The sequence below is a fragment of the Bacillus rossius genome, chromosome 1 (genome assembly GCF_032445375.1).
Source record: "Bacillus rossius redtenbacheri isolate Brsri chromosome 1, Brsri_v3, whole genome shotgun sequence".
Classification (NCBI taxonomy): Eukaryota; Metazoa; Arthropoda; class Insecta; order Phasmatodea; family Bacillidae; genus Bacillus; species Bacillus rossius.
Genome location: NC_086330.1, coordinates 163,222,604 through 163,236,868, shown reverse-complemented (window position 1 = coordinate 163,236,868; position 14,265 = coordinate 163,222,604). Strand labels below are relative to the sequence as shown.

Sequence of the window (14,265 nt, the reverse complement as noted above, 5' to 3'; positions counted from 1 at the left end):
CTAACTTTAACGCTAGGCTATATGTTACTACGAAATTCCTCCCTTAAATAAATAAAAAAGGAATAAATGTGGTTATATGATAAAAAATCATATCTCCTAATATAATCAAACATAAACTGAGGTACTGGTATGAATAAAATACATGCAAAAATTAATAACTTATTTTTACAATGTATTTTGCAAAAATTTCCCCCAAAAATGGTAGGTCTAGAAATTATAAATACAAACCTATGATGGGTTGTAAGGTTGTAGATAATCTCAGTAAGCACTTTTGAATCAGTCGTTTTCCATTCTTCATGCCTGTAGAAACGGGTTATGCTATCCATAAATGATTTGGCTGTAACGAAAGAACAGTAGTGAGCATGTTTAGTAGAACACTCGCAGAGTCTTAGTTTCAAACCAGTTTTGTGAAATTTTCTACCGTGTAGGAATATTTGTTTCACGAGGCAACACCCTTTTCCATGTATAAAATTGCCTTTATCCTCAGGTACGTAATTTAGAGTAGCACGAAACCAAATTTACGAATCTGAGCAATAAAACGTAACCCTCTGTGTGGTTTGCCTGTTTACCTTTTTCCAGTCTCTTCTTTTCATTGAAATCTTCATAATAATTGATGCAACTTAGGTAGTACTTGTAGAATGGATAGGTTTCTTTAGTATCATTGGTTACACCATTTTCCAACTGATGCAGTTGTTCTGTAAAAAAGAAGAAAAAAGATATGTAGGTCCTAGTTGAGGAAATATAGAGTTTTTACAATATCTATTTAATTTAGGACACAACATTTATTTGATAAAAATTTCCTCCTCATACTGTCCTATAACAAAGAAGTGTTTAGACGGGACTGAAGCAGCGGATGTCAGAAGGTGCTACAGAAAGTATACATTTGTTTTATTTCTATTACATTTAATTAATTATGATAAGAAATTGGTTTTTAACTACACTTAAATACATGTTAAATTTACTGGCCAATTTTGATACAAAAGAGGAACAACTGGAACTATATTTTAAATAAAATCTGCAGTTTCATAAATTTTTTTGTTGCTATTTTTACGGTTATTATTAGGTCGTCGAGGTGACTATTTTAACTCATTGAGTTCCCCTGTTTTCCGGAATTGCTCTGTACGCGGACACCCTGAAGTACGGTGGCAAAATACGCGTGCAGCAAAAAAACGATCTGGTGTCCCAACCCACAGCCAGGAACTGACCAGTTATTCTGTCCATGGCGAGGGCCTCGAGGTCGTCCTCCAGGAGGCGCTCGTTCTCGCGCAGTCCGCCGCAGGCGTACTCGTAGTAGTCGTCGCACTTCTCCGCGGCGTGGTTCATCAGCACCAGCAGCCGCGAGGCGAGGTTCTTGCACTCTCCCGAGCCGCACACCTCGCCTGCACAGGGGGGCCGCTCGCACTACACGCCTTGTCCAGACAGACACCACACCTCGTCTGTGCGATCTGTGTGCACTCGTACAACACACCTTGTCCGAATAAAGGCCCATAACTGTGCTTACTAGGACATCACACCTTGACTGAAAAAAGGAAAAAAAAAAAAATCTGTGCGCACACAGACAACATACCTTGTCAAAATAAAGGCACAAAAGATCTGGGCATTCTCGGACAGCACACCTTGTCTGAACAAGGGTAACGGTCTGTGTGCACTCGTACAACACACCTTGTCCGAATAAAGGCTAATATTTGTGCTCACTAGGACATCACACCTTGCATGAACTTGTGCGCACTCGTACAACACAACTTGTCTGAATAAACGCGAATAATCTGTGCACTCTCTGACTCGGAACAACACAACACAAAAAAAACGGACTGGGCCTGGATCACAATGGGGCCTGGAGTGAACCCCTCCCTTTAAAGCTGTAACTAAATAAAACATAATTTATAAACCAAGGTGTCTTAACTCTTTTGGCGTGGCATTATTGTATCATATTTTTGAGGGTGTGACGCAATATTTTAATTAAATAAAACTAAATTCATAATACCTAAAAAAAATATTACATGTTAAAAATAAATAAAAGCATACATATGCTGTAAAATAATAGTGGTTTATTACTTTTATAAATTTCTGAAGATATTAATACAAAAAATTAAAATTTCTGAAGAATCTTTATATATATATATGTAACAATGAATGTTTGTTTGTTTATTTGTCCCGTGTGCATTCCTATACCATTCATCCTATTGCAATGAAACTTTGGTGAGTTGTGTGCACGCCCGCAAAGGTTTCTGAATCAGTACAACATGAGTACAACCATTTTATAACAAGTGGCGCGAGAGTCGCTTTAACAAATGTGTGTATTTCATAAAATTTAGAGGCAGTTCGTGTTTTCGGTGTATGAGTGTACTGACATGACAGAATTGAGTTGAAACTCTGCAATTTTGACCTTAGAAACACGTGGAAGGTGACTGTCTAAGTGAGGTTTAGAGAAAACCCACCTCTTGAAGCAGGATTTCATTCTTTTCGATGTAAATTTCGCCATTACATTGTTGATGTTTTCTTCGTCTCCATGTCCATGGGCTTTAACATTGTTGATGCCTTCTGCATATCTAGGGCACTGGCATTGCAGTGTTTTATTTTTTTTTTTTTCATTCGATACGTGGCAATGGCGTACACACGAGGAGGGACATGTATAGTGAATGGTGCGAAAGGGTTTTGCCTGTGCACTCTTGAAGCGAATTGCGGGTATATCGGCTAGTTAAGAATAAAACTTTACGATGTGTAAAAAATCGTGTAAAAATATATATTAAATGTGCCGCCTATTTCAGAAATGTATGGTTAAGGGTGTCGTGTTTCATGAAAGTCTGTGAAACTATTCTCTAAACATATTTGCAATTATATCAACATTAAATACATTTCAATTGGTATTACGTATCCCATTGTTAAAGTCATTTGCTCATTATACTTATTAGGACTGGCTATACGTCATTTTCATCATGAATAACGAGTGAGTGTACATTCCCGAGATATTTGATTTGACTAGTACTTGTTCATGTAATTGCTTTAAGGAAATCCAATTTGTTTGTATTTATTTGAAATTATATCGTAGTAGTATACAAATGTTCTCCGGAGGACTGGTTTCCGGCTTTGGATTGTGGAATGTCGACGCCATCTTGGATTACATATGACATCACGATGGCCATTTTTGGTGTAACTTTCCTCAAAATTCCTTAAAAAATTACTAAAAATTAGCCACAATTCCTAGAAATTTTCCTATTTCGAGGGAAATATTCCATTTTGAGGGAAAATTACCCTATTATTCCTCAAAAATTCAAAAACTTCAAAATCTTTTGCCTAAGAACTTACCAAAATCCCCAAAAACGGCTTAAGAGACCTTAGAGTAAGCCACCCTAAACCACCTTGACCGTAAAATTCAAATTCTTAAATTTTTTACCAAAAAATTCCGAAAATATTCAAAAAATATATTTAAAAATATTTCCTACCTTAAATGATCATTTATTTAATAAATTTTGGTCCTTGGTTCGATTCCCGGCGAATGTAAACATGTAATTCATTAATAAAAAACTAAAAGAATAATAAATTACAATTTTTAAAAAATTAATTACAATTTTCTTACGTCAATATTGATATCTTTAATTATGATGTAATCGTTGCAAATATCGTTAAACCCGCCAACTTGAATATCAGTATTTTTAGTGCCAAAAAAATGTTAATTTTTAAAAAAAATAGTTAAATAACATTTAATAAAAAACACTCCACCTTCTTGGATTATGTTATCACGACCGAAATATTGAAAATCCGTTATTAATATCAGATTTAAATGATTTAAAATTTATAAAAAACGAATGAAAAAATTCTAATAAAATATTATTTAAAAAACGCACATCACCGTGTCCTCGGTTCGAAACCGATTTCAAAATTTACAAAAAATGTCGACCGATCCTTTTTCCACGGAAGCCACCGACAGACAGACCACTCACAACTAATGCGAAAGGTATATAATCTATCGCCAGCTTGTATGATGTCATGGCCGACATCTTGTTTTAGTATGCTGGAGGCCGTCTTGTTTTCGTGTTCTGCAAAACGCCATCTTGTTTTCGTCTGCTAGAGTGTGCTAACACCATGTTAGTTTAATTTTTACCCGCTAGGGTGCAGTAATCGTTTATTAATGTGACGTCTGCCATCTTTACATTTGGGCGCCATCTTAGAAATTCTTAATTTTTTAGTTTCAAGGACAAAGTGAAAAAGTGTGCATTCAAGACGGTGAATACTCCCATTAACAATTCAGACGATTAGAAGCCGTCTGTTAAACATGGTATCGAGAAACTCTGTCGGGAAGACAAAGACTATGTAGGCAAAGGATCTGGCTGGTCTCTGTCTTCAGTAAACCAATAAGAGCTACGATTTAGTCATTTCAAACCGATGCAGAACAACATGTTTATAAGATGGCTAACTTTAGCAAGTTTTCCTGCAGTAGAGTCAAAACTATAAAATAAATTTTTGTTTGTAATTTTGCTGTTTTATTTCCTAAGAATGTAATGTTTTGGTCATTATAATTAAATTTTTTTCATTTATCAAGGGTTGAAGCAAGTACAATAACAAATTGATTCAATCAGTAAATTAATAAGTTTATTTTATAATTTTTGGAAATTTTCTCGAATTTCTATGTTAATTATTACGAATTTTCAAAATGTTGGGCAAAATATGCCATCATCGGCTTACTATAGGCTGGTAGTATAGGATTTTCAGCCTCCTTTAGGACTTTTCACAATATTTGATTAATTAAGAGTTTTTTTTACCTAGAATAAATATTTTTTTTATATCGAGCAAGGATCGATCCAAACACTTTTTTATCGTTCAAATCGAAGAAATAATTAATGATTGATTTTTGTGATTAATTTTGGAGTTTTTCCCGAATTTGTAGCTAAATAATTACGAATTTCCAAGATGGTGCTGAAATGTCAATATGGCAGGCATCACATTATCAAATAAATTATTACTGCACCCTAGCGGGTAAAAATTGAACCAACATGGCGTTCGTGCATTGCAGCAGACGAAAATAAGAAGACAGGCTCCAGCATACTAAAACAAGATGGCGGCCATGATTTCATACTAGCTGGCGATATATATATATATATATATTAGTTGTGGGTGGTCAGTGTGTCGGTGACTTCCGGGGAGGAAGGATCTGTCTTTTTTTATTATTTTGTCTTCATCGGGTTTGAACAATGAACTCCGTAATATAAAGTTCGTTTTCTAAATAATATTTTATTAGAATTTTATTTATTTCTTTTTATTAATTTTCAATCTTTTCACATTAAATCTGGTAATAATTAAGAATTTTCAAAATGGCGGTCGTGAAGAAATAATCCTAGATGGCGGAGTTTTATTTATTAAACATTTTTAAACTATTTATTATAAATTTAAAATTTTCCCGATTTTCTATCACATAAAATACAGATTTTCAAGATGTCGGGCGTAACGATAATAGCAACGGTTACTTCGTAATTGAAGATAGACAGTTTTGATGTAAGATATTTTTATTATTTTTTTAAAATTGTAATTTCAAAATTTTAATTTTTTTATTAATTAATTACATGTCTACTCTCACGGGGAACCGAACCAAGGACCAAAATTGATCAAATAAATTAATATTTAAGGTAGGCAAATGTTGTATTTTTTTTTTTTGTAAAAAATTTAAGAATTTTAATTTTACAGTCATGTTCAAGGGCGTGACCTCAGTAGCTTAGGTTGGCTTGCTCTCAGGACTCTTAAGCCGTTTTTAGGAATTTTGATTCATTCTAAGGCAAAAGTTTTTAAGGTTTTTCAAAATCCGAATTTTTGAATTTTTGATGAATAAAATGGACATTTTCCCTCACAACGGGAATTTTACTCTCGAAAAGATAAATTGCTAAGAATTTAGGCTAATTTTGAGTCATTTTTGAGGAATTTTCAGTAAATTTACATCAAAAATATCTGCCGTGAATTCATGATCCAAGATGGCGTCGACAATCCACTATCCACATTTGGAAGCCAGTCCTCGGGGAACATTTGTATACTACTAGTCGTATTTTAAATAACATTTCAAGAAAATATTTTTAAATCTTTTAAGCACTTAAAAGTCATTGTACGGGGCTGATTGAACCCAATTATTTTATGGTGACTAGACACAAAAAAAACTTAGATGTAAATAAAACCTACTGTGTCAATTAATTCAGCAAATGTTAGGGTATCTTCCACTGAAAACAAAGGACATGGTTGTAAAAGGGTGATATATATATACATATTAAAATAGAATAGTAAAGAAAATAATGTCTGCAGGTTGATAACACATGGAATTCACTCTTGGAGTTATTAAGTGTGTTTAAGAAATCGGTAACAAATTATGTGAAGAATAGCGGAATGGGAGCGAACCTGAGCCGTGCTGCTAAAAAAAAAAATCAAAAATCTTTATACACAATTTTGACGACTGGGACTTACTCTTTCAGTTACCAGCACTAATCCCACTTTTTTTCTTCCCAAGTTCTTCTCGAGCCGCTATCAACAACAGCAAAAACATATTATAATAAGAAACAATGTAAACATTGTTAACGAACCTAAGGTACTTGAAGGCGAAGACACAATTCCTGAAGGGGAGCTGGAAAACGTTGTTGCCTGTGTTTGGGAAAACATACCCTGAAGCTTAGTTTGGGAAGTCGTTGTAAAAGAAGTATTCTGTGTCAATAGAGTGCTCGGTGTTGAAGATGATTTAGCAGCAAAAGGCGTTTGTGAAGTTGAGCTCGAATCGGTTGTATTTTCCTTCTTGTGAGACCCGATTTTGTGGGCCACAATCGGGACAGTCACTGCAGAAGGCGTACTTAATGTCGTTGGGCTGCTTGGTGTTGAAGATGAATTAGCAGCATAAGGCGTTTGTGAAGTTGAGCTCGAATCGGTTATATTTTCTTTCTTGTGTGATCCGATTTTGTGGGCCACAATCGGGACAGTCACTGCAGAAGGCGTACTTAATGTCGTTGAGCTGCTTGGTGTTGGAGATGCGTGAGCAACAGTGGATAATTGTTTCACTAGGTTCGAATCGTTTGCATTTTCATGTGGCTTAGAAGAAATATTTTGAGGCATAGTCAGACCAGTCATTGTAGAGGACGAATGAATAACTTGTGGACTGCTATGTTTTGGAGGTGTAAACGTAATTGGAGGTGATTGTTTGTACGAGCTCAACTCTGTTTCCTTTGTTTGTGAAGGTGTACCTTGAGACGTAGTGTGATCAGTCATCGTAAAAGACGAGTTTAGACTTGGACTTTTAGACGTTGAAGGTTTGACCGCAACAGAGGGTGTTTGTTCATACGAGCTCATCTCTGCTGTCTGTGTTTTAGAGAATGTGCCCTGGAGCGTGGTCTGAGCAGTGCTTGTGGGGTTCTTACTTATCGTGGGCCTGCTCGGCGTGGTAGATGTATAGACGACAGAGGCCGTTAGTGAAAATGAACTATTATCTTTTGTATCGGCATGTGTTTGAGACAAGACATCCTTAGGCAAAGTTTGGTCATTTACTACAGATGTTGACAGTAGATTAGGGGTACTGCTGGGTGTTGTAGGTATGTGCTCTAGAGAAGGTGTTTTTTTGGATGAGCTCAAATACGTCGATTTTGCCTGTGTTTGTAATAAAACATGTAAGGGCACAGTAGGACCAGCTATTGTAGGAGAAGAATGTAGAGTTATTTGACTGTTTGTTGCTGAATATGTAATTGCAACTGATACAGTTTGTAAAGCTGGGCCAAAATTCTTTACAGTTGGTTGTGTCTGAAGGGAGATCATTCGAGGCTCAGTCTCGGCAGAAGTTGATATTAGTGTTGAAAGTTTTGCCGGCATTGTGAATGTTTTCAAAATATGTGTTATTCGCGAGGTGGCTGTTTTATGTGGTTCTTCTGTCACTGGAGGAACCGTTGGATGATTATTCACGGTCCCATCTAGTTGAGATGCGGTGACATCATCAGCTCCCTGAAAAGTAAAAATAAATACTTATTAATTTCTACAAAACTAGCGTTTTTTTCTTCAAAATATCAATTTTTTTTGTTTAGTAGGATGTTTTCTGGCTTTTAGTGTTAAGTGCATTTGGAATTATTTAAAACTAAATAATTCTTTAAACTATTCTGGTTTTAAGAATAAATCATTTCTTAGATATATATTTTTAAATAAAACACATGCAAAACTAAAACCTCAAACACCTCTTACCAAATATTAAATATAGGGTTTGCGATAAATATTTGGAAAAAGACGAATTTTACATTAGAAACTGCATAAGTATCATCAAAAAAACTTTAAACTTTAAAGTTATATAAAACATTCAGTGCAAATAAATCCTCCACATGTGTAAAGTGACACTGACGGAATAAATGCACTGAACATGGAAAACTTTACGACTCGTATCTTCCAGGTACGAAATCCGCTGAATATGGCGGAATTTTAAGTTTTCCTGACAAAGAACATTAGCTATATATGTTGTCATTGTACCTCCTCTGGTCTCAACCCCGGCAGTAGAAGACTCGTTGGCGAAATGCACCCGCTCTATCGCAACTGGTAATTAAAACTTATTAATTAACTAGGTACCTGAAGTGCCGGGCTTCGCGCAGAGTGAAGAGGATTTATTTAGTAGACTTTTTTTAAAACCTCAGGTAGACAGTATTATTTTTATTTTGGCACAAAGTAAATTGTGCAAATTTTTACCGATCTTGAAGAAAACTGTAGCCTATAGTTTATTTAAATAGAAAACAAGTAACCAAACACACATTTTTTATATATAAAGGGTTTAATTTTGAGGGTTAGTATAAAGATTGAGGGTTCGCAATATACTACGTTTGTTCAAACGGATCGTCTGGAGATGTAGATAGTAATGTTCTATTTTTTTTGTTTTAAACATAAAGTGAACGAAATTTCAAGAACCAAAATTTTGCTCTAAAATTTGAAGTTTTATTTAATCTCACGTAACCAGTGTGTATTATTAATAGTCAACTAGCGACCCACCCCGGCTTCGCACGGGTGCAATGCTGATACTAAATATACTACAGAATGTCTTTATATACCGTACCGCCGCAACTACCATGTCCCTGCAATTTAAATCTGCAATATCTTCGAAAATATTTATTTAAATTGCATGATGTAAAAGGCCATATTGATCTATATTAAATTCACAATCTATTTAAGGTGCTTAATTGGATAAGGATTAATGCTGTATTACTTAAAATCGCTTGGCTATCGTGGGTTATCCCTAATAGATAGATATACAATCGTGGACTTTTTTTGTAGTCCTTTTTAAGGTCTACAATACTGTAGTACATTATTTTGATCTATCTCGTAGCGTTCAGCCAGCGTTTGCAATGTAAACGCAAAAAAAAATGTTTTTATTTACGACATCACATTAGAAACCTCTAAAATTATCAGTGTTTCTCTACTATATTAAGCATGTATTATACATATAAACCTTCCGCTTCAATCACTCTATCTATTAAAAAAAACGCATCAAAACTATGTAGTGATTGTGATATTTCTCTTGGTTTGAAGGTCAAGTATGAAAAATTTAACTATTCCCGAAATAAAAATATATATTTGTAATGAAAACAACGAACACGATATTATATATTTACTAGCTGCAGTACCCGGCTTTGCCCGGGCTGAACACCGGGTGATATATTGTCCGCGGGTTACAGCAAAATGGATAGCGATATGTCCAGTGTGGTGGACATTAAAAAATGACACATAATTACTGTTTGTGTATCTGTGACCTATGGTTTTCTGTTTACCCATGGCGATTGGTTGAAAGGTTTAGAAGTTGATGCGCTACAGCGCCATCTAGCGGCAAGTTATAAAAAAATGGATAGCATATAAACCTTCTCCATGATAAAAACACTTCGATGTGCCAACTTTCATGGCGATCGGTCAAACGGTGTAAGAGTTTATCGACGTCATACATGCCAACATCCAATTATATATATTCTTATATTTCGAAATTTTGGGGCTTTCACTTTTGCGGAAAGTGGATGTTCAGGACCTCGAATGGTTTGGAACACTCCATCTCGAAAGAATAGATATTTGAAATTCCTGAAATTGTCGAAATTTTGGGGCTTTGTTCCCAGAGGGGGGCGTGGGGTTCGAGGACCCTGAATGGCTAGAAAACACTTAAAATCGAAAGAGATTTTTAAAAAAAAATTTTTAAACTTTCGAAATTTTGTGCTTTAAGCACCTGGGGGGGGGGGGGGGGGGTGTTGTTGAGGACCCCGAATGGCTCGGAAACACTCCAAATCGAAAGAGATATAAAGGAATTTAAGAATGTAGGCATTTACTGTATACTCCTATCTACCATAATAACAATATTGACAAATAGAAAGCTTATTACCTACCTTTGAATAATTATCTAAATAAATTAATAAATAACTGTATGTTTAAGAATTTATGTACATACATAATATTAAACTTCAAACTATATACACCAAAAAAAAAACTAAGGATGTTTGTGAAACTTATTTTTATTTGTCATAATGTTTAAAACATTTGTAGGATTTGTTTATATGTAAAACTGTGGTGGCAATATTCCGCTTATCCAAAGGAGTATAGAAATTAATAGAGATATCACTCCCTGTACACACCACAAATCTTTGAATTAAGTAAAAAAAAAAAAAAAAACATAGTCCAAAATGAAACAAAAAGTATAAATAACAACTAATTTGACAAAAAAATTTATACAACTGGAATGACAATGTTAACATCCGCCTGAAATTTAATAGAAGTAGGTAGGTAAGAATATATATATAAGAAATTAAATGAAATTAAAACATACATAAATAAAATTGTCTCACACTCAACCAAACATAATGTTTAATATGAAATAAAGGAAGATGGCAATTAAACGTAACTATTCTAATTAATAAAAAAAATCAACTTTCCTAAAATAGTAAAATTCAAATTTTTCAACAATATATTACATAATTGATAAATATTTCTGGTCTTCGGTCTCAGCAGCCCTAAGACTCTTGACGCTCAGCAGATAAATTATAAACACTAAACCAAACTCCTTGCAAATAAGTAGGTACTGTAAAAAAAATTTGTTGTCTGTAAAGTCGGTTTACGGACGATAGTTTAACGTGACAACGTCATAACAAACCATTGATGAAATGATTGATCCAGAAGAAAAGGAAATATCATATTCGGCTTGAGACTGAGCCGTAATAGGCTTCTGCAACCAAACCATTTAGGCATTAAAAATATTATATTCTTTGAGAAAGAATTTTTTTTTTAATTTGAATTATATTTATTGAATTATCACTATTTTGTATGGATACAATGGAGTGAAATGAAATGTCCAATTTAGTTAATAAATTTACTTTTAGTTGCATTCATTCATTCATTAATTCAAATATATTTATTACTATTGAAATGTTGCGTGCGCCGTATTTATTTTTAGAATTACAAAAAAAAATTATTACATCAGCCAGGATTCGAACCAACATCCTTGGAATTAAAAGTTTGCATCGCTGACCGCAAGACCACGAGGCCATACATGAGAGTGAATTGTTTCAAATGTTATATATATATAAACTTCTTTCAGGGTAGAGGAATATTATTATTTCGTTTTTATAACCAGATTTGATAACAAATACGCATCCCAAATACACCAAACTTATTTATAATGTGTTACAATATTTTTTAAAACATTGTGCAAAAGATCCCGGGTGTAATTTGAATTATTATGTGTAACTGTAAAACTCCATTGTTGGTTCAAAACGTAGGTATTTAAATATTCAACATTAATTTTAAATAACCGTACCAATTGTGCTGAAAATCGGTGGACGATCGTTAAATTACATAATATTAATAATTCAAACGACGAAAATATGATTGAAAAGTCAAATCGATGGTTGTTCCAATCGAGTGGAAGAGATATGCCGCGCATGCGTACAATGAGCATGAAGAGAGATGCCACGCATGCGTACAATGAGCATACAGGGCACATACGTAGTGGGACATCCGTAGTGGGACACTTTTTCGTGCGTGCAGCCGGCGTTCATCGATTTATTAGACGTTGTCACGTCAAAAATAACAATATTGACAAATAGAAAATATTAGTAGGCCCTACCAACCTATGAATAAATTTCGAAGAAATTTATAAGTTTAAGAATTTATGTACCTACATAATATTAAACTTGAAACTATCAACACAATAAAAACCTAAGAATGTTAGTGAAACTAATTTTTTTTATTTGTCATAATACCTAAAATACGTATGTTTCCTAAATGAAACAAAGTATAAATAATGACCAATTTGACAAAAAAAAATTGTACAACTCGAATGACATTGAAATCATACACGTGAAATTTAAAAGAATTGTGAGTGCCCTAGGTAGGGAGAAAAAATATATATAGAAGAAATTAAATATAAAATGGGTGCGTGTACTTAGGGTACGCGCATGAGAAGTTATACTTCTTTGGCATCATTAAAAAATAGTTTTTAATTGCATGCAAAAATATTGCGTGGAGTCCCTCCGCGCGGAATAAGTGAAACTTCGTAATGTGGAAATGAAAATAGGAATGGGTAGAAATTGATTTTTAGTGAAATCATATTGTATCAAATCAAACTAAAAAAATAAAGGAAATAAATTTGTAACGATTCATAGATTGATCTTCAGAGAGAGAGCGACACCTATTGAATGTCTATAAAACTAACTTTCTTATGAGAGCAGATTTTCATGAAATAAATCATGAAATCATTCAACGATAAAAGCTGTTTATTTAACTAAGCGGACGAGTTCGCCCCAAGGAGAAAATTGACGCGGCGAGACCTCGTGGACATAGAGAAATGACACACACTCACTAATTATGTGTCTATGAAACATGATTTTTTTCTGCAATTTAAAAAAAAACGGTATTGAAAATTGAAACAAATATGGCGACACTACAAACTGTCAAGATCTTTATTTTTTTCTTACTCTCTACTTAGTTCCTTAAAATAGCAAAACGTAACGTAATGGCTTGAAAGCTATTGCTCGGCAGACATAGAGGAATGACACTAACAGTTTGTATATCTATGACACACATTACATAAAATTAAGATATTTTTTTTAACCCATTTAAAGATTATTTTTTTAGACAAAATATATCCTATGTCCATCCTCAGGATATAAAATCTATCTCCTTGCCAAATTTCATTACGATCCGTCCAGCCGTTCAGCCGGGAAAAGGTAACAAACAAACAGACAAACAGACAGACAGACAGACAGACAGACAGAGTTACTTTCGCATTTATAATATTAGTAAGGATAGTTACGAGTGGGGAAAAGGGTTTGTAAGGTTAGCGTAATTAGTTTTATACAGTCTTATTTGCTACTAATATTTAAATTACAATTTACATCACCACACAATGTCTGCTCACAAATCACTTAGGATCTGTCCAGTCCACAATCCACACTCCTCACTGAAGCTAGGCTCAACAATGGTTCGTCCCTTACCTCGCACCTGTCCACACACAGCCTCGCGCCACTCGGTCACACTCACACGGTCCCGTCGCTCCGCGCCTGTGCCGCTCGCCGAAATCGTACTTCACTAAAATCACCTTTTGGAACACTCGTAGAGGCCGACGTCGCCGCTGACTGGAGTGGTTGTGACGTGTCGCGACATCCTGGGCCAACCCGACACTCGAAGAATCCAGAACGGCGGTACTGACCCACCAGGGTGCCTAGGTACCTGGCGCGCGTCACGCCCTTGACTCTCACGTTCCTAACACTGACCCCTTTTTAAATATGTTTATCCCGAACAGGTAACACATCTCTTCTAGCATATACTCTTAATCGGTCCTAATGTACCACTTTCATTCGTCCCCTCTTTCACCTCTGTATGTGGCAGACTACATTATTTAGCCATTTCAACATTTTATATGGGACTTCCCATGCTACTTGAAGCTTAAAACACCTGCCCTTCCTTCACTGCGGGTTGAACAACCACACCAAATCACCTTCCTGATAACCAATCAAGCTAGCTTTCAGATCATACCTCATCTTCATTAGGTTTGTCGCTAGTCGGAGGTTCTTACGAGCTTGTATGAGTGCCGTATGCGCCTCCAGATGATTGATACAGTCAGTGTTGCTGGTCGGCTCTTGGCGAGGACGACCGAACTTGACGTCACAGGGCAACCTCAACACCTGTCCAAACACAACACCCGCAGAGGTCTGCCCAATGGGATCATGGATGGCAGCCCTATATGCCATCAGTAATAACTGGATATGTTGATCCCAATCCTGTTGATGATCGGCCACAACCTTGGTC

General features: G+C 35.2%; 1 protein-coding gene across 3 annotated transcripts in view; it reads right to left on the bottom strand.

Annotated features, from left to right (window-relative positions):
- Positions 1-14,265, bottom strand: part of LOC134527079 (endothelin-converting enzyme 2-like) — a 137,341-nt gene that overhangs the window by 91,561 nt on the left and 31,515 nt on the right. For all 3 annotated transcript variants that reach the window (XM_063359423.1, XM_063359425.1, XM_063359424.1), the window contains exons 3-6: positions 6,558-7,953; positions 1,206-1,379; positions 570-695; positions 229-337 (exon numbers count right to left, since the gene is read on the bottom strand). In XM_063359423.1, the coding sequence (XP_063215493.1) occupies positions 229-337; positions 570-695; positions 1,206-1,379; positions 6,558-7,953 (1,805 nt within the window). The remainder of the gene's footprint in view (positions 1-228; positions 338-569; positions 696-1,205; positions 1,380-6,557; positions 7,954-14,265) is intronic.